Here is a 21,595-nt window from a genome sequence, read left to right as displayed (position 1 = left end):
CTATACTATCACCGACGCAACAACCATGAAACAAAAATTCAACGAGGCCTGAAAAATCGTTCAAAGGTACGAACCGACCACAGATTACTTCCATAGCGCACTATCCAAGCATATGGCGCGAAAAATTCTACTAAAACACTAACGCATCTTTTAATTCACTTCACAAAAACACGAGACTGGTTTGAAACAAACAAAAAAAAAACGAAATTTTCGAATTCGGAACGATAAAATGGCCGCGACCGTTCGCTTGCCGCGCGCCGCATGCACTAATACTGAAAGTCGGCGGGCGCGGGCGTGCAATTCAAACATAACATCGAAATAAACATGGTTTTTTCTACGTTCACTTTCAAAGATGCATATAAAGTGAGTTCATTTACCATCGCATCTGTTTAACGTTAAAACTTAAGGCAGCTGTGGAAGTGAGGATGACAGTTTGACGGCTCGTGGGTTTTGAATCCTACTAATATTAGGTATAAACGCGAACGTTTATAAGAATGTATGGATGTATATTTGTCACTCTTTCACGCAAAAAGTACTGGATGGATTTTGATGAAACTTCACAATAATATAACTGACACATCAGAATAACATATAGGGTATAATTTATAAAAATATAGTGTGAATTACCCAGAACATAACGAAAAGTGTTAAATAAGTAGGAAAACAAACCGCCATCTTATTTTCATAATCAATAATAAATTAAATGTTCCCGAAGCAGAGCGGGGGCGGGTCGCTAGTAGAAACCCACAGACACAGCCCACTGAATTTCTCGCCGAATCTTCTTAGTGGGTCGCTATTCCCATCCGGTGGTAGCATCGGCGAAGCATTGCTCTTGCTAGGGCCAGTGTTAGCAACAACTCCGGTTTGAGCCCCGAGAGCTCACCAACACGCTAGTGTAACGTTGATATAGCCTCACAAAGCTACTACTATAGGTAGGAAATAAAAAAAGTAGAAAATGAAATGATTCTGGACGAGCGTTTGAAATCTGCAACACGAAATAACGTTATCGTGCCGTTTTGTTACACTGAATATTCATTAACTTCGCCCCATTATTGTCTCGTTATAGTGGCATTGTAATTTTTAATAATGACATGCTACCTGAATCTTTGTCTTTTGTCATAGGTGTGGTGATAGAGAAATATATATTATTTTCATTCTATTTTAGTCAGCAAAGCTAATTTTATCATACGCGGCTGAGGATGGCGGGCGATCGAACATGATGGCATTAAGAAGCTGAGGCCTATGCCCACCAGTGGATACCAAACGCATGAAGATAAGATGTCAAAGTGTTAATAGTAGCTTCAGGTGGGGCGTGAATCCATGTGAAATGTGAACAATTTCAATTTCCTGTAGGTAGACAGCGGCTTGGCTCTGTCCATGGCATTGCTGAAGTGCATGGGCGACGGTAACCACTCACCATCAGGTGGGCCGTATGCTCGGCTGCCTACAAGGACAATAAAAAAAAAACAAAAAAAAACCTGACATCATAATTGAGGGTCCCTAAACCCAGATCTCTTCTAAACAAATAGATAAAAAATATTAGTGTTATTAAAGTCATATCTACGAGTATTAGTTACAAATAAAATAAAAGTCGGTCGGCATCCGAAAGCTTCTACATAATTATTATAAACACGCAAACAGTAAAATTGCAATTTAGTACGAAATATCAGTACAAACTTTACTAGGTAAAACTTGACTTTATTACTTTCTCATTACAATTTATTGTTGGCATTTAAATTGTTGTGAGTTTAATAGGGTTGTTGTTTCAATAATTTCATTATATCTAACTAGCTGAAGCGATTGACGTGTACTATATGAATTTATACGGCCGTCTGGTGTAGTGGTAAGTGACATGGTCACTACACAAGGGGGTCGCGGGTTCGAATCCCGCCAAGGGGAGATATTTGTATGATAAATATAAATGTCTTTTCCAGGGTTATGGATGTATATTAAATATATGTATGTGTATAATAAAAATCTTACATTTATTTCCGTTATCTGGTACCTGTAACACAAGTTCTTTACGAACTTATCACGGGACCAGTTAACGTGGCGTGATTGTTAGTAAATATTTATTTATTATTATTTTATTTATATATAAATACCTAGTGATTGTTTTGTGGATTGTAGTTTTCCGTTAAAACTGACATAATATTCAGTGACTTTCTAGTGAAGCGGTTAAGAAGAGATAATGGTTCATGATGTGGATGCCATGTTTTTTTTCCTGTACCTATTCGCTGGTAGCCTTAGGCTATTCCAGCTACCCCCGGACGGGTAGGTGAGCTCACGGGCGCAACCTGAGAGAATTTGCTAACACTAAACCTAGCAAGAGCAGTGCTACCGGTCACCGTTGTCGTCGAACCCGTCGAAGGGCTCGACGAGTAAATTAACCCTCAGACACAGCCCACTGACTTTCTCGCCGGATCTTCTCAGTGGGTCGCGTTTCCGATCCGGTGGTAGATTCTGCGAAGCACGACTCTTGCTAGGGTTCGTGTTAGCAACGTCGTCAGTTTGAGCCCCGTGAGCTCACCTACTAGTTAAGGTTACGCTGGAATAGCCTCTCAAGGCTACCAGTTTAGGTAGGAGAAAAAAAAAAAGCAGTGCTTTGCAGAATCACTGTGCAATAATGCACTCAGAAGATCCGGCCAGAAACTGGGCTAGGCCATCAAAAGAGAGAATTTGCCAATGTTCACCGTGGAGGGTATTTGCAAATAATAAAAAAAAAATATTTCGCCTTCATTTGAAAACCATTTTAAATATAACTGATATTCGCATACGGATTGATCAACATTAGATTCGAATTTAATGTAATCTATATATTATATTCAGAAAATTTTCCACCGATGCAGAATTCAACTAAATCCACTTATAGCATTAAGCTTGGAGTTCAAAATGGCGCGGCGTCCGCGACGGAATTAGAAAAATATTTCAGCAGAGAAACTTGTTTTTGGTTTTTATTGAACCACAAAAGGATTCTTTCAGGGGACGATGAAAACGAAAGCGAACCATGCCTCGAATATTCAACGTATTCTATTAATGGTTAGCATTTAAATTGAAATTAGTGCTATCGACTTTTAAAGTGGTATCATTCATTTTCTAACAAATAATTAATCGAAGTCTTCATTAGACTTTGATTTTACTGCCTGTGTGAGTAGGTACGGATCATATAAAGGTGAGTGATCCTCGTTGCTCATGGATGTCAGTAGGTCAGTAGCTTTTTTTTTATTGCCCTTGTAAGCAGACGAGTATATGGGCCCACCTAATGGTGAGTGGTTACCGTCGCCCATGGACAAGTCTCTGCCTACAGTTAAGTACACTCCACAAGCCTCGTTTGAAGAAGGACAAGTCATAGCGCTTTCGGGAAACACCGTGGAGGGGAGCTCATTCCAAAGCCGTATGGTACGTGGCAAAAAAGATCTCTGGAAATGCACTGTGGATGAACGCAGCGGCTCCAGGTATTATGGATGAACTCTACTCCGGTGGCTGGCAGTGCGATAGTAAAAACGAGATAATGGAATCATTTCAAAAAATTCCTCAGAGCGCTAGGGTAAAAGCCAAGCAGCCTGTCCCCTTGCAGGTATACTAGTCAACAACTGATCGTAGAGTGTATAATAAAAAAAATCCAACTCACACCAATAAATTCCTTTAGTCTCCGCTAAATTATTTCACAACATAATACGAGTAAGACATACGAGATGGCGAGTGTCAGTCGATCGCGTAATGAGGTTGACGAAGCTACGCTCTGTATATTCACACTGGTATTGACTACACATCGACAAGCCGTTCAAAGCTAAGCAGAAGATTAACAATTTATAAATATAGCGACACGAATCTTTTCAAATCATAGGCAATTATTAGGTAGGTACTCAATTAAAAGAGAAGTATATTTTTTTCGGTTGGGCTCAAAATATTATTATTTGCATGATAACCCAATTTACAAAAGTTGTTTTTTTTCTCTACCTATTGCTGGTAGCCTAAAGGGCTATTCTTGCTGCGCCCGGATGGGTAGGTGAGCTCACGGGCTCGAATTGAGAGAATTTGCTAACACTAGAACACTAGCCCTAGCAAGGGCAGTGCTTCGCAGAATCTACCGTTGGATCGGAATCGCGATCCATTGAGAAGATTCGGTGAGAAAATCAGCAGGCTGATATAAGGGCTAGGTTAATTGGGTCGCTCAGATATCAACAAATTTCACCCTGTCTGGCTCAGAGAGGTGAAGCCGGAAAGGCCTTCGGGCCACCAGTAATACTAATTCACAAATGCGTGACATCGCAGAGCCCAGCGCTTTCCGATCTTATATTATTGTACTTTTTTATTAGTTTGATCGTACATTAATTGTTAAATTAACGCCGAAATCGATTAATTGTTTTGTATAGTTTATTATAGTTTTTTTTTACATGTATGTAATTATATTTTTTTCATCAGTAAATCGATTCGTGCTGTAAAACTTGGAAAATTATTCCTATTTCGCAAATGTTATTGTTTTGCGACTCAAAATATATGGTTATACAAGACAATGAGTTTTTAACGTTATCAAAGGATGACAGGATAGTAAAGTTGGCTGTCTAGCATCTAGTTTTACTCTTATTTGAAATATCTATCCTCAGAAAAGTATGAATGGTTGATTTTGTAGCTCAATTGGGACGTGAATTGTTGACACTGTCCAGAGATATATACATATATAGATTGCGTACCTACAATGTCACTAGTTCTAACACTAATCAGACTGTTCTTCAACTTAGAAACCTCACCACTATTTTTTTTATCAGAAGAGCAATCGTTTCGAAACGATTACGATGTATGCATGGAATATCGGATTCTTGTAACAGTACTGCATCGCCAATCGATTATGTTCAAAATTCACCAATCAAGAGTCCTCGTAAGCACTTTTCGTATTAAATTACTTAAAGATAACTGAATACTTGATATTATCCAAATTAGTGAACGATTGTTACTAGTTTGGATATATTGTGATTAATGAATTTAATTGTAGAAATAATCAGCTGATGTTTTGGCCCGCATCCAAGCTGTAGGCGCCACCGTGCAGACTTGCGCATTGCGCTTGTATACATTTCCGTATCGATATTCCACGCCAGAGCCCTTGCTTATTGCCTTCGCAACATATTTTCATATCATCAATAAATTTGTATTTTATAATATTAGCAATTTTAAACAAGAAATTCCGTGAATTTTTGGGTAATTTACGAAAGCCATCTTTTGTGACAAACAATTTTTGCTCTCATAGGATTTTTCCTGTTAAAATTAACTCTATGGTTCATAAATCAAGTAAAACGATTAATAATTTTGGTTATTTTCGGCATTTCCGTTTCTTCTTCGCTCGACGTATGCACCGAATGTGTGATATCATTCGGCAAACACATTTGTTACAGTAATATTATGTTACGCCAGCGTGACTTATCGACACCGAATTGTGGAACCATTCATAAAATTCAGTTTTCATAATTCATTCGTATTTTATTTCGTTAAAATTTATTATCATTATTTTATTATGTAAATTATGTTTCCGACATCGAATTTTATGTGAATTCTTTTAAGTTATACTCACAATAGCCAAGAAGCTAGTTATCACGACAAAGACATATAAGCATCGTCACATTGCTTACCTAACTACAAGCGCACACAACGCTACTCAATACATCAAAATTTCCGTAAGATACCTCTGTCTTATGCTCCTTAAATCAAATTAATATCGAACTTACTAAGCCTTTAAACTAAGCTCAGATTTTAGCTTCAATACGAAACATCAATTACACTTCACTCTTCACTTAAAACCACTGATTCAACGAGATTAACCACAGGTGTTAAAAACGCGAAATATATTTGTTTTCAGTTCTCCGACATTTTTCCTTTCACTGAGAAGGAAAATGTGGATTTTATAAAGGACTCTGTTTCGTGATTTCTTGTGCAGGAACGCGCCGGTCCACGCCGACGAGGCGACTGGAAGGATCGACCGTACCAACCCTAGGGGAGGACGACTAAGCGACCGGTACAGATCTAAAATTTGCAATGTTATTCCCTACAGCATAAGGTTTAATTTCGACTAAAGCAAAATTGTTCGATAAACAAGCCGTCCCAAATTTCCAAAGGACGTATCGCTATTTTATTTCACGGAAATTTCAACCTTACGCAATTAATTGATGGGCGAGTTTGTTGATAGTGATATTTTTAAGGATAAACTAGGGACGAGGCGCGGTCGTAGTAATGTCGAATGGGGGGTGATAGCATTATGAGGGCGTTGTTTCCCTAGCAGTTCTCTTACCGGTCGCTTTCACTAAGCCAACAACGTTTACCGGTGATACAGACATCAACATTCGCTTTATTGAGTGAAAATGTTAAAATATTCAACGAAGACAATACGGATGATGTCAGCGTAACGTGATATGCGAAACAAAACCAATATATTGTATTTAGACTAGCGTTCATTTTCGATTCCGGTGTGCGCGTCTATAAATCGACTGTGCGCGTCTTGAACTAATAATTGGCAATGGTTTGTTACGTAGCTGTTTGTCGACCTCTTAGCTTAGAAATATATTATGGTCTTCTTACCTTTAAAACTATAATTACGGTACTACGACTGCGTCAGACAGAAATGGCAATCCATCGGCATGCGAACCAAACAAAATGGCCATGGCATTATCCGAGATATTTTTTCAGCTGAATTCGTAACTATATAATTTTTTTTAAACCTAAAACTTAACTTATTTTTCAGATTAAGTTAAATATTACGCACAGTACATTATGGTCTGGGAGGAGTTAGGAATAAAAATAATCGTTTTTTTAAATTTCCTTTTGGGCAGACCAGAAGATGCTTCAGTTGACCTAAGGCAGACAAATCGTTCAGTACATATTCTTACGAATTGTATTTAAATCTGTTAATAATACTTTTAGGGCATTAAAACTCTAATAGGGAACTAATATATCTCAACCTTTTCTACATTCCATAGGGGTTGAGATTAATAAAAACAAACTACATATCATCACAATTACCATTTCGGATTTTGTTCAGAAAGGTTTCACTATATCATCATAATTGATTTTGTTTAAATCGGCCAATCATTTTGTCCAATCACTCAGAACTATTCGGCTTCGGTTAGCGTGCAATGGACATGTGATGCGTAGAGAGGAGATGTATGTAAATGGTAGTGCAAGGTAGAGGTGGAAGAGGTCGACCGAAGAAGACATGGATGGAGTTTGTGAATAACGATATGAGAGAGAGAGAGGAGTGAGTGTTGAGATGATGGCTGATTGAAGAGAATGGAGTCGAAAAATTCGCTGTACCGACCCCATCTACTGGGATAAGATGGAGACAAAGAAGACTCAGAACTATTGGCTGTGATGGGCTTAAAGGAATTCTTAATAAACATTATCTTAGATCACGGAATTTAGTGAAAAGGCTACCTTAATTAAACGGATCACGGATCGTTTGGAACCTTTGCGTCTGCGGAGGGACTTCGGTTCCCTCTGCATTTTGTACCGTATGTTCCATGGGGAGTGCTCTGATGAATTGTTAGAGATGATACCATCATCTCGTTTTTACCATCGCACCGCCCGCCACCGGAGTAGAGTTCATCCATACTACCTGGAGCCACTGCGTTCATCCACAGTGCGTTTCCAGAGATCATTTTTGCCACGTACCATCCGGCTTTGGAATGAGTTCCCCTCCACGGTGTTTCCCGAGCGCTAGACATGTCCTTCTTCAAACGAGGCTTGTGGAGAGTATTAAGCGGTAGGCAGCGGCTTGGTTCTGTCCCTGGCATTGCTGACGTCCATGAGTGACGGTAACCACTTTTCATCAGGTAGGCCGTACGATCGTCTGCCTGCTCGGGTAATAAAAAAAAAAAAAAAACTTTCATAATACTGTGAACCCTGAACGTAATAGCTAAAGTAAAAGAGAATTGGTAGTATCTTATACAAGCCCTAAAGGTGGTGTTCAATGTTATCGAAACAAAGGCGATCGGGTTCCACAGCTATCTTATCCGAATGCGCCGAATGTTCGAGTTCGGTTATCGATTTTTCTACATCTTCCACTTGTTGAAAGATGCAGTATATTCAAAGGGTATCGTATGGGTAAACACTAATGGACATCAGATGGAATATAGTAAATCAACTCAGGATTCTAGGCCACTTTGAAATTCGCTGCCATAATTATTGCAAAATTAGTCACATTATGATATTTTTGGCACACGATCATATCCATCATACGGGATTGTCAGCAACACACACAACGACGCCTTCACGGATATCAGTCAAAAAGTCTCCGTGAGTTTCCGATTATTGAGTTTGCATACGACGGAGAAAATATTTAACTAACCATAGATAAATTGTTGTCTCATCTTCATACGTAGAACAAAAACGTCTTTCTGGTGGTTGATTTTTTTTTTAAATCCTACCTGAGCTGATAGCCTCTCAAGCCTATTTCGGCGTAACCTTAGCTAGTAGGTGAGCTCACGGGCTCGAACTGGAGTGATGCTAACACTGACCCTAGCAAAAGCAGTGCTTCGCAGAATCTACCAGCGGATCAGAAACGCGACCCACTGAGAAGATCCGGAGAGAAATTCAGCGGGCTGTGTCTGTGGGGTGGTTGATAGACAAACGAAAGAATTAGCTGCGCAACAGGAAATGTGTGTATGTGTGCAGTGCGAAAATGGGTAGTCATTAAAAAAAAACATTTAAAGCTGTCAAGACGTCTCAATGGTTTTATTTAAGACACTCCGTAGCATTACTTCAGTACAGTACTTAAAAACTGGCCGTGAAGCAGTAATGCATTTCGGTTTGAAGGGTAGGGCAGCCGTTGTAACTATACCGAGACCTTAGAACTAATATCTCAAGGTGGGTAGCGGTATTTATGTTGTAGATGTCTATGAGCTTCGGTAACCACTTAACACCAGGTGAGCTGTGAGCTCCTCCACGCATCTGAGCAATAAATAAAAACCAAGACATTAAGCTATTTATAGAATGCTTAAAATTACCTATTTTAAATATACTCTCAACATTAAGAATACCCAAAGACAAAGGGCAACACAGTAGTGTCATTAGACTTCGTATATCCTTGCTCAAAATATACACAATTTGCGCAAGAGATACAAAAAAATCTCTTTTCCATACAGTAGTATCCATAGTCTGACGAAACGGTTGCCAATCTCCGATATGAGACCTAGTACAAGAAGATACAAATAATAATGTTGCATCGATATCTATATATTAATACGTGAAGCAAAAACTTTGTATCCCTTTTTACAAAAATTGCGCGGACGGAGGAGTATGAAATTTTCCACATTTATAGAGAATATAGAGAAGAAGTGCACAATGCTAATATTTTTTTTAAATAATGCATAAAAGATACATTAAATCAATAAAGAAAACATTACACACACTACATAATATGTATTTGACGCACACACGCATGCATACTATTTATTGTCAAACTTTTGTTCTTGACGTCTGTTGTCAAATTGAGAATAGATTAAATATTGTTTGTCTTTGTTAATATTTTTATAGTGTAGTTTTGGCAAAATTTGTTATTATCGAAGTATAAAATACACACATAATAGTGTACAAACTTACAATCCCAATTAATTATAGTCGAATTTCGACTACTGCGGAACCTCTAGTTTCGATAAATTCTGTACACGTTTCGCTGACTTTCTTTTTTCCTACCTATGCAGATAGCCTTGAGAGGCTATTTCAGCTTCACCCTAACGTGTGTAGGTGAGCTCACGGGGCTCAAACCGGAGAGTTGCTAACACTGACCCTAGCAAGAGCAGTGCTTCGCAGAATCTACCACCGGATCGGAAACGCGACCCACTGAGAAGATCCGGCGAGAAACTCAGTGGGCTGTGTCTAGGGGTTAATTCGCTCGTCGAGCCCTTCGTCGCAAGCGACGGGTTCGACGAGGACGGTGACCGGTGCTTGTGGTGCCTAAAAGCACCGTTAATGGATCGGGAGGATCCGTAATGACGTGCTTTGGGCGACGTCGACTGTTTACCATTCGATCTACAGGATCGGGTATGTAGTTTCCAGCGGCCACGACAAGAGGGTTCTCATGTCGTGCCGCCTTCTCGAAATGGCGCAATGATGCCGACTGTAGATACTTACTGACAGAGTCGAGCTCCAGGTCATCGTGGAGATCCACGTTCCTCAGGAACCATGGTGCTCCGACGGCTATCCTGCAGAATCGGGATTGCGTTTCGCTGAAGGAAGCGACGAACGAATCATGCAACTACAATAGCTAAAGTTAACGAGAACGGAAGCCATGAAAATTACGTTATGCACAAACAATACTCCAATGTGCATTATACTCTAGACCGCCTAGTAATTGCGTTTAAATTTATTAGTCTTGTGTGTTAAATATTTCAAAGTCTTGACGAATCGTATCGAAATCCGGTGACATACATGAAATATTATATTGATACTTTTAACTGGAAAATATGAAAAGGTGGTGCAAAAGTAACTCCAAGTGGTTGAGTTCGCTTACACGTATCATCTGATTTTAACTAACATATCATTAGGGCAAATAAACATGAGATAATATTATTTGTCAAGTCCTCCTGTGACTACGGATTATTTAGGAATATAAAACTGAACTATTAATAAATGAAATGTTTTCGAAGTTTTCAGAGCTTAATGCCTTTTGATATTCATCAGTTTTCTCATTGAGTGTCATATTCGGATTTATATACTCCAATTTATTCGAAACATAAGAAGTTTTGATGCTAAACTGGCTTATCCTTAGTTTCACCCATAGATAACAGATGCCTTTGTGAACATTATTTTGCGCGTATTGTTTTTGCCTACGAAGCAGTGTAAAATTAAAATGAAATCTCATGATCTCCATATTAACTGGTAAGCTTAGGCCACCTTTTACTGGTGGTAGGACCTCTTGTGAGTCCGCGCGGTTGGGTACCACCACCTTGCCTATTTCTGCCGTGAAGCAGTAATGCGTTTCGGTTTGAAGGGTGGGGCAGCCGTTGTAACTACATTTGAGATCTTAGAACTTATATCTCAAGGTGGGTGGCGCATTTGCGTGATGTCTATGGGCTCCAATAACCACTTAACACCAGGTGGGCTGTGAGTTCGTCCACTCATCTAAGCAATCACTACATAGTATAAAACAAAGTCGTTTACTCTGTTCCTATATCTGTCCCTATGTATGCTTAAAACTTTAAAACTACGCAACGGATTTTGATGCGGTTTTTTTAATAGATAGAGTGATTGAAGAGGAAGGTTTATGTGTATAATAATGTCCATTAAATAGTGGAGAAACCAATAATAAATTACAGTTTCCGAAGCGAAGCGAGGGCGGGTGGCTAGTAAAAAATAAATAAATAAAAAACTTTTGCGCTGACGGCCTCATATATACGTTGGAAAAGCTGTATGGACACTGTAGCGGGCTTAGTTTAGATCAGTCTGTGTCGCCCAATAAACAGGTTGCAAACTTTCGTGTCTTGTTAATAATTAACAACCTAAATAATATCACACACGCTCTATACATAAGCACAGACTCAAAAAACACAGTAGCATATATGTATTTAAGCACTACAATTTACTCGTCAAAAGTAATATAATGTCGTAAATCGTAGCGTGCATTTTAATTGCCTTTCTCAACTGTAAACAAAAATTGATAACCAACATTCACTGCCACGTGATCCTGTGCCCTGTAGCCGATATCTATAGCTGATGTACATTTATTAGTAACACAGAGATCGACGTAACATCATCGTAAAGTGTTAAAAAACCTATAAATAAACAGGAATGATAAGCGAGAAACCTTCCATTGAAGGGATACAGTAACATTTAACAAACAAAACTGAATTATAGTATTTTTTTTTTATTGCTTAGGTGTGTGGACGAGCTCACAGCCCACCTGGTGTTGAGTGGTTACTGGAGCCCATAGAAATCTACAACGTAGACGCGCCACCCACCTTGAGATACAAGTTCTAAAGTCTCAGTATAGTTACAACGGCTGGCCCACCCTTCAAACCGAAACGCATTACTGCTTCACGGCAGAAATAGGCAGGGCGGTGGTACCTACCCGTGCGGACTCTCAAGAGGTCCTACCACCAGTGAAAACAGGATACAGTAACATTTAACAAACAAAACTGAATTATAAGTAATAGGAATGTTTGGAAATCTTCATTAAGTGCATATTTTTAACGAGCCGAATATAAGTATACTGGTTTCCCGATCCGCAAAAGTTCAAATGATCTTCTATTGGAAATACCAAATTCATTTCGCAGACTGATGGTATACTTGGCTATTTTTATTGGCAATCCAAAACCGCTGAATTACCCTAAAGATTGTGCATAGTTTTTTTTTACATTATTTGAACAAGATGCACAATCAAGTTTCTGGCAAGCTCAGCGGAATACAAAGGTAGTCTTCCTATAACACGGTATTTTATAACACGGTTTGACTCTAGCACGAAAAGAAAAATTCTCCAAAACAAAAACTGTCTTATGACACGGCACTTCTCTACAACACGATAATGAGATTTTTGTTTAAAATTATTTAGTAAATTACATTATGCGCTATGAACACACAATATATGGGAATAACAGAAAGGGGATGGCCCATTTTCGGCCCAAAGCGGACAATAGATTATAGAAAAAATACTTAGTGCATTAATTTTGTCATAAATAAATATGCATTTACTTTCTTGCAAATAAGCGCCACTATAGTTTACAATAAGTAGTTTAAAAAAAGTAACTCTATTGAAAAAACAAGGATTTTTATTTTTGCGGGAAAAATATTGCCAGCTTCAAATCCTTTTACGTATGAAGTAAATATTTTGAGTATATAAATAAATCATTTTAAGTATTATCATTAATCAAACGATTTTAATGGATTTTATGCACATAAAATAACATCGAAGACATACCCATTGGACTTTAACTTGTAACTATACTTGAGACCTTAGAACTTATATCTCAAGGTGGGTGGCGCATTTACGTTGTAGATGTATGTGGGCTCGAGTAACCACTTAGCAACACCAGGGTGGCTGTGAGCTCGCCCACCCATCTAAGCAATAAAAAAAACTTTACTAGTATTGTTATTTAAATATGTACAACTAAAACAAAAACATAAAAAATAATGTGTACTCGTAAAAAAAGATTAAGATATAAATCAATTATCGGTTATTTAAAAAAATAATCGATATATGAATTTCATGTAATTATTTTTCTTTATACTGACAACACTGAATTTAATCTGACTGACTGACACTTCGCTTGCTGCTTGTGGTGTTGTGCTTGCGTACAAAATGGATGTGTTTTGATTTTTCTTCGATTTATTTTACTTTTATCAATAACGTTTCATACTACGACTAAAAAACATTGTGTGAATTGTGGTTTTACCCTGACCGAGATTTAAAACCGTGTATATGCTCTCCTTTGCTATTTTTAGATGATACTAATTGTGTATGAAGATGAAGAAAATATAGATATTTAAAGAATTAAGTGTGTTTTTATACCCTATTGGATAAAAATAAATTAGGAACATCTTAAACATTAAGAAAAGAAAAGTTCTTGAAGTATCTCACAATCCGACACTTATTTATATAGAAAATTAACCTCAAAACGAGTTTTTATTTTTATTATATTTTTTATAATAGTGGCGTCAATTTCAATATATTTTTTAGATATCCAATACATTTAAGAATTTGAATCAGTACATTTTTATAGTAATATTTGATGTCCATCTTGGGCCTAGCACACTATGGAGAGTGGGCAATCCCCTTTTACTGCTTATTTGTTACTGTTACCCGCCCTCGCTTCGCTTCGGAAACATTAAATTTTATTATTCATAGCAGAGTCCCGCGATGTTATGCCCCGTCGTACCGCGGGTGACGCCGCGGGGCGAAGCTAGTCTAAAAAAAGTAAAGTAAGTTACTCCTTATATCATCAGCTACCTATTAGTGAAAGTCCCGTCAAAATCGGTCCTACCGTTCCAGACAGAACAAACAGACAAAAATAGTAAAAAATTCTATTTTTGTGTATGTACCGTATATGTATTCATATGCATGTAGTAAAAAGCAGTTATTTCAATATTACAAAGAGACTATTTATATCTATAGATATATAATAGGGAAAAAGAAGATATACCGGAATAGTTGGGATGTTTAATTCAGAAAATGTACTCTCGTGTTGTACTGACTTCTGGTCGTCTCAAACACGGTTTTACACAACACGAACGAGGCTTTTGTAGGAACATAACTACCGTGCCATAAGAAGGTTACCTGTACTTCTTTTGATGCTGCGTAAATAACATACCATACGAACGTCTATTTCGTTATCGGTGACAAAAACTAGGCATGTTATATTAAAAAATATTAATACGTGAAAACTTCGTACACATTTTTACAAAAATTGCGCGGACGGAGGAGTATGAAATTTCCCACACTTATAGAGAATATCGAGAAGGAGAGCAGAATGTTAATATTTTATAAAAAAAAAAAAAATCATTACACTACCATGTATTTGACACACACAGGCATGCATCTGTGGTCTGTGGTGAACTTGGGAATAGATTAATATTGTTTGTCTTTATTAATATTTGTCTTAAGTGTAATCCTAGCTAAATCTGTGATTATAGAAGTATAATAAATAGTCTTTGACAACAGAACCCTAATAATGTACAAGTACTTTTTGGCGGGAACGCGAGGAGTGAAGTTGTGTGATTTGTTTTATTTTGTCTATTTAGTGTTTTATTAACTGTTTAATATCTGTGAAAGTGCACAAATGTGGGAAAATGAAACAAAGCCGCTGGACGCAACTTCTCGGGATCCTCCAAAAAGTCCACTGAAAAAATCTTATTAAATTACCACCATTTTACTAAGATTATATTTCATCCCACATCATCTCATTTCATTTAATTTCATCCCAGTTGATTAATGTCTCAAATTAATCATTTTCATTTCATTTCACTCCATATTATCATTTTTCATAAAAAAATTAAAATAAGACATGACTTAAAGGTCTTAGTTACCAGGTCATAAGATCACTTAAAAAAATAATGTACAAACGACTACCGGGCAACCATTAGGAAAAATAAATACGACACGTGACAATATAAAAAGCGAAAGGTCGGTTAGAAACAAAGTCTATACATAAACATACAGGCTAAGCGAAATCTAGAAGCCGCAAGACTGCTGCAATTGTCCACGTGGGCTGCGGGCCACGTGTCGTATCGATCGCGATACTGTTCCCGGGAATTACTGCGCTTATTTATCTCGGAACAGCTCTCGGCTCTTGTTCGTGGTAAGGTACTATTGTCGGATTAATCCCGTTGTTAATATGTAGTATGTATGTATGTATGTATATACTTTTTTTTGTGTATGTATTTGTAACTTAATATAAATTTCATTGCACCTACCACTATTCACTCTGTACTACCTTTGGTTGACAGGTAGTTAATGCTTTAGCCATTAAGTCCGCCATTGTTAATTTTACATGAAGTGTAATAAATAAATAAAGCCATAAACGCAGGCAATGTCAGTGTCGTAGGGTATGGAATATATGTAAATGGTATGCTGTTATTTATAACACGTTTCTGCAGCGAAATCGTACGTTATGGTTCTCAAGGTATACAGCGGTTTATCTATTGTAATTACGATTTAATTCTATTTTTATTTTTTATAAATATGCCAAGTCATTTCTTTCTAATAAAGTCCATTCTCATCCATAAACATAAAAATGAATTGCTGTTCGTTAATCTCGCTAAAACTCGAGAACGGTTGGACCGATTTGGCTAATTTTGGTCTTGAATTATTCGTGGAAGTCCATGGAAGGTTTAAAAGGTTAGAAAATATAAAAAAGCTCGGAATTATATAAAAACAAACAATTTTGTTTGCCTTTGATGTGTCCCCTTGATGTGTCTTTTATTTATCGATTGAGGCACTACGAAGTCTGACGGGTCAGCTAGTTTGAAACATAAATTTTCTCTACCCGTTCGCTGGTAGCCTAATGGGCTATTCCAGCTACGCCCGGACTGGTAGGTGAGCTCACGGGCTCAACCTAAGAGAATTTGCGAATACTAGCCCTAGTAAGAGCGGTGGATCGCAGAATACACCACTGGATCGGAATCGCGACCTACTGAGAAGATCCAGCAAGAAACTCAGTGGTTTATAATCATTTCACTCACAAAGTTGTGTTACAATAAACCTATAAGTACCACAAATGGTTAATAGCTCTGAAAGATAAAAAACATTGTACGCTAAATTCTGATTCTTTGTTTTAAAGTCACTCAAAAATATGTAAATGTGTAGTTAATGCGTTGCTTTTATAGGTTTTTGCTCATTACCTTTAAGGCCAACAAGTTTAATTAAAAAAAAAAACATTAAAATATTCTGTAGTCAGAGGTTACAAATGTTAATCCCCGAAAGTAATATCCAACCTATTTGGCAAAAAGCCCTGGTATGCTCCAATGAAAAGAATGTCAAAATGCCGCAGTTTATTTCCCCGGAGGGTAGGATTACAACTTATTGCACGTAGATTAGATTTGCCACCCCCCTATCGTGTTTGTGCGGTGTTAAAGCTACGCATGTCACGATCACTGCTGTGAAACCAATTTTTATTGTACGTATGGTTCAAACAAAAGTGGACGTAATTCCGCAAAATTTCTTTTGCGAGAGTAGCACTACGGCCTAAAGCTAATCACGAGAAGTCAATATGCTGCTACAGTTAATTTCTTAAGCTCTAAAAGGTTTTTTTTTCTGATGGTCTTGCCATTTCAGCGTAACCTTAACTAGTAGGTGAGCTCACGGGGCTCAAACCTGACGACGTTGCTAACACTAACCCTAGTAAGAGCAGTGCTTCGCAGAATCTACCACCGGATCGGAAACGCAACCCACTGAGAAGAAAGGGGCATGGGGAGATGGTCGTTCAAATGTTTGTGTTACAGAGTTCCGAGCTTTTTGTCAAAGTTTAAATCCTCTTAATGATCTCCAACTTTCAGTAGAAAATGGCCTTTCAAGACGACATAGCTCATCAATTTCAAAAGTACCGAGTGTGCCCCAATATGTTTAAAAATCATATCTAGATTCAATTGAGAAACTGCGGGAGTTCATCAGTCCTTCCCACTAAGAAGAAAAATCCACAATTGTGTAACGGAATACCAAAAGCATTAGCACCCCACCGTTGATTTATCGAAACTATTCACTAGACATGTTCTCAAGTGGCTTTTTGGTCTAGGGTAAGGGAGGTTTGACAAATGACAGCGACAGCTTCTAAGCGATGCGTGGTGTTGATTTACGTTTGAATTTGGTATCTATTTTGGTGGTGTCTTTGAAATAAGTTTACTACTTTTAGTTTGTTAAATTCAGTAAACAAAAGCCACGAGAAATTAGAAAAAACGTAAAGGTTGAGTGTTCTCAAAACGGAAAAGTCAAACCAACCCGAAAGCGTAGCTAAAAGTTATGTATTCTATTAACACGTTGAAGGCCAGACCAGAAACCACATTTAGCCCAATGGGCCGCGACGGGCACCCTGTGACCACCAATAAGTCGGGTCCAGGGGGGCGCGACGGACACCGCGAGACACTATTTGACATCTCTCGAAGAATAAAGCTGCTTTCAGACTACGCTATAATATAATAGCACATTGTATATAGCTCATAGCATAACAATATCGTGTACCATACATTGCTATGGACACTGTACTGTACTATGTATTATTGACTAAGTATACGCTGCTATACTATATGACACTATATTACAGCGTAGTCTAAAAGCGGCTTCACGAGTAGTCACTGTTACCGTAAGAAGTCCATTATTTTTGAGTTATTTCTTGACAATATTTGCAAAAAACACCTCAACGATTTTTGGACGATTCTTGCTTGATTTGATATGCGGGCCTAGGGGAAAATAAACCATGGACACATGGTGTCCGTCGTAGCATTCAACGTGTTAATTACCTATTACCACTAACCTGCAGAATGTTTTTTTGTTTATAACTACGATTTTCTTTTTTGCAATATTATGGTTCTTTTCGTTTTCCTAATAAAAAAATATGATCGAATCTTTGATTTCAAGGTCACAAGGTTGACGACGGAACACGCACTCTAATATGTTATTTGATCCAGACCTTAGTTCTAATCTGAGAAAAAAAACCTTACTGAACATCATAGATTGTCTTTAAATGAATTATTAACAGATTAGTAAGGTCATACTCGTGATATCTTTGTAGAGCATCCAAAATAGAACACTAAATTCTACTATAGGTACGATGTCTTCACTGTACCTACACAATGGAGTTCACAAAGCGTGCGTAGTCCGGGATTGAACTGCATTATCGATCGATTGGTGTACAATATTTACACGAGAGTAAAGGGCATCAGACACGGCGAATATACTTACTATAATATTTTATCCTTAACTTACAATATCGCTCGCTATACATTTTGTATGAACTATCACACATGGTTAAGATAATAATATATATTTGATAATTCATACAAAATGTATGTGTGATATTGCATGTTAAGATATAATATTACTAGCGGCCCGCTCCGGCTCCGCTCAGATCTTTAGCAAAAATTTCAACGATGTTTGACGTTGTTTAATTTTTTTAATAAAAGAATACTTATTGCGGCATAACCGACACTATTTTAAATAATAATGTGTTCTACAAAGTCGTAGTACATTATTTTATTCTATCATTAATAGTTTCGCAGGGCACGCGATCTAAAGAATATTTTAGGTCATTTATTTACACCTTGGGTTACATTATTGGAGTTTTAGTAAGGATCCCTAATTTTTTTCAAATAATATTATAGCCTATGTCGCTCGGGAATAGTGTAGCTTCCAAATAGTTTCTCAAATCGGTTTAGTAGTTTCGGAGCCAATTCATTACAAACAAACAAACAAATCTTTCCTCTTTATAATATTATTAGTATAGTATTAGTATAGAAGTATAGATAATATATTCGCCGTGTGTGACGCCCTTATGATTGTTTCTGCGCCAATGCGTATTTTACATGTGCCGACTTTGGTATCCGAAACCAGTAATTGGTTTCGTCGTCTCATTTAAAACTAGTTCTTATACATTATAATAATTAAGTGCTGTTTAAGTAAGCTTTTTTTTTGCATTAATTACGTATATTCGTCATTTTCAGGCTAGAGGATGTGGTATCGCAATCTTCTGCCAGATTATAATTATCTACAAACAATTTCCTGTCGATTGTCCATAGTTTAGTATTCTCAACTTATTCTTCTGTCTTACTTGTTTGTATTGTATTTACTTGCTGCGTAGATAGCTGAACAAATTCACAGTCCAACTAGCACACAGCAACTAATCGACACACAGTCTGATTAGCGTATGTTACTATACACGCGATGTTTATTTCCGGTGCTGATTTTTTTAAAATTGCATAATGCAACTTACCTAAAGGGTTTCGTTGCTGCTAGATCCATTCTCTTCGGCAGATCGGCACCTAAACATTGCGTCTACTTAATTTTCTTTGAAAGTAACAACCATGATGTTAGACACTGTAGCGAATGACAGTTCCTTCAAGACATGCAATTTTATTACTGATAGTAGGACGTCTTATAAGTCCGCACCACCACCCTGCCTATTTCTGGCGTGAAGCAGTAATGCGTTTCGATTTGAAGAATGGAGCAGCTGGTGTACTGAAAAAGTGAAACTTAAAATTCATATCTGAAGATAGGTGGAGCATTTACGTTGTAGACATATTTGGGTTTCGGTAAACAATTAACACCAGGTGGGCCATGACCTTGTCCATAATGTCAATAACCCATGACTCACAAGACATCCTACCACCAGTAACACCACTTAACCAGATAAGCCGTGTTTACCAATATAAAGCACTAATTAAAAAGTATTACATATATTTTGCTTTTTTAATAGGGCTACTAGATTTAAAAATGTGGGTATTGATTATGAAGTTAAAAAAATGACTTACCCGTGAAGAATGGACGTGGGAGGGGGCGGGGTGCGGGGCCCTCTTAATGAGCAGCACCAGCGCCATCTGCCCCCGCCTGACCACAGACAAAACAAAATATAATTACTTTAACAAGATTTAGTGTACAGTAGCATTTATAATTTAGCTTCAATAAAACAATCATGATTTCAAACCGAAGCTGTCTCTGTGATGTTTTATATTTATTAAAAAAAAGTTTATTCTAGATTTGATAAACACACCAGAAACTTTTGGTACTGTTTGTTCCCTACAATATAGTAATTTTTACATTAATAAGCAATATGTAAAAAGAGTCTTATTATATTATTGTGGAGAAAAATTGTGCTTAGTTTACTCTTTTGGTGCATAAAGTTGCCTTATTGTGTCAGGATTATCAAACTGATCAAGTACAAATTCTGGAGACATAGATAGAGTCTCCCAAGTTTTCACAAACTAACTCAATGATGAGAGAAAAACTTTAATAAGGAATGGATTGTATAAAATTTATAAAGTAATGTATTATGTAATTAATGCTAGTAGGGCATATTATTATGTGGCACAGATAGATATCACCCATCATCTTCCTTGGTATCTATATCATCGGTAAACACTTGATCCCTTGTACCATCAAACCTTCCTGGCAATGTTAGAGCTTGGATCTAAAGCAAGTAAGGATGGGAAACAGTGGTATTCATGTTATCGACATTTATTGAGAAGAAAATGATTCATTAAAAAAAATACCACTTATCACAAAACATAATTTTCTAATGAAGATTTATGAATAAAGGTTACATATTAAATGTATTATCTGTTTGTAAAGAAATTACTAAAAAGGTGATGACAAGTGTTCCGATTTAATTTAGGATCCCAATCCTACTTTTACGCATATTTTTAATACTATATAATAGTTATAATTAAATACAATAATAATAGTGAATAACGTTAGTCAATAATAACAAAACAAATTTTAAAAAGAAAAACAATTGACAAACAGAGTAGAAAACTGTACCTAATAATACTTAAATATACCTTATGTAGATGTGATTTAGAAGTTTTTTTTGTTTAAGCTAAACAATAACTATTTGAGAGACGATTAAAATAATAATGTAATGTATATTTATGGACTGTGTTACATGTAAAACCAAGGGTATTAATGTTTCTTAACAGGAATAGACGGAATAATAGGACATACAGAATGTGGAAGTAACACAATACACATTTCTAATCATTATTAATACTCAAATAGCTCATCAAGAGCTTTTGGGGGTAGAAAATAAAAAGGATCGTCTGAGAATTTTTTTCTTGCCTATTTTGGCATAAACTGCATTATCATGCAAACTGATTTATTATCTAATAATTTCTATTAGAAAATCTATGTACCTATGTGAAATAGTTTACCTAATAATTGTATTAGTACTTTTTTTTGACAAACATTTTAACAAGATTTATTTGTGCTGTGTATTGATTTGTGTGTTTTGGTATGTTCTAAATTATCTAACAAATACATAAAATGTTTCTCAATTAATTTATAATTATTATTCATAAATATGAAAGGTTTTTCCAGCAAAAAGTTTATCTACCGATTTATTTTCTCAATGCAGGTACGAAATTAGCGAGCTTCAATTACGCGTCTTTATACGAAAAAAATTGTTGATTAATTTTA

The 21,595-nt window shown here is 36.9% G+C and overlaps 1 protein-coding gene across 6 annotated transcripts in view; it reads right to left on the bottom strand.

Moving 5' to 3' along the window:
- The window catches only part of LOC114240012 (uncharacterized), an 80,492-nt gene that overhangs the window by 58,574 nt on the left and 323 nt on the right, over positions 1 to 21,595 (bottom strand). Inside the window, exons 2-3 of one of the 6 annotated variants that reach the window (XM_089727997.1) lie at positions 19,936 to 20,011; positions 19,398 to 19,446 (exon numbers count right to left, since the gene is read on the bottom strand). Coding sequence is in view for 1 of the 6 variants with exons in the window: in XM_089727996.1 (XP_089584122.1) it covers positions 19,936 to 20,001 (66 nt within the window). In the remaining 5 variants the exon portion in view is untranslated. Of the gene's footprint in view, positions 1 to 74; positions 368 to 5,678; positions 6,259 to 19,397; positions 19,447 to 19,935; positions 20,012 to 21,595 lie in introns of those variants that run through there. The other 5 variants (XM_089727996.1, XM_089727993.1, XM_089727994.1 and 2 more) reach the window with 5 other exon arrangements.

This window comes from Bombyx mandarina, chromosome 06 (assembly GCF_030267445.1).
Source record: "Bombyx mandarina strain Sakado chromosome 06, ASM3026744v2".
In the NCBI taxonomy this organism is placed as follows: Eukaryota; Metazoa; Arthropoda; class Insecta; order Lepidoptera; family Bombycidae; genus Bombyx; species Bombyx mandarina.
This window is presented reverse-complemented; position numbering and strand designations above follow the sequence as displayed.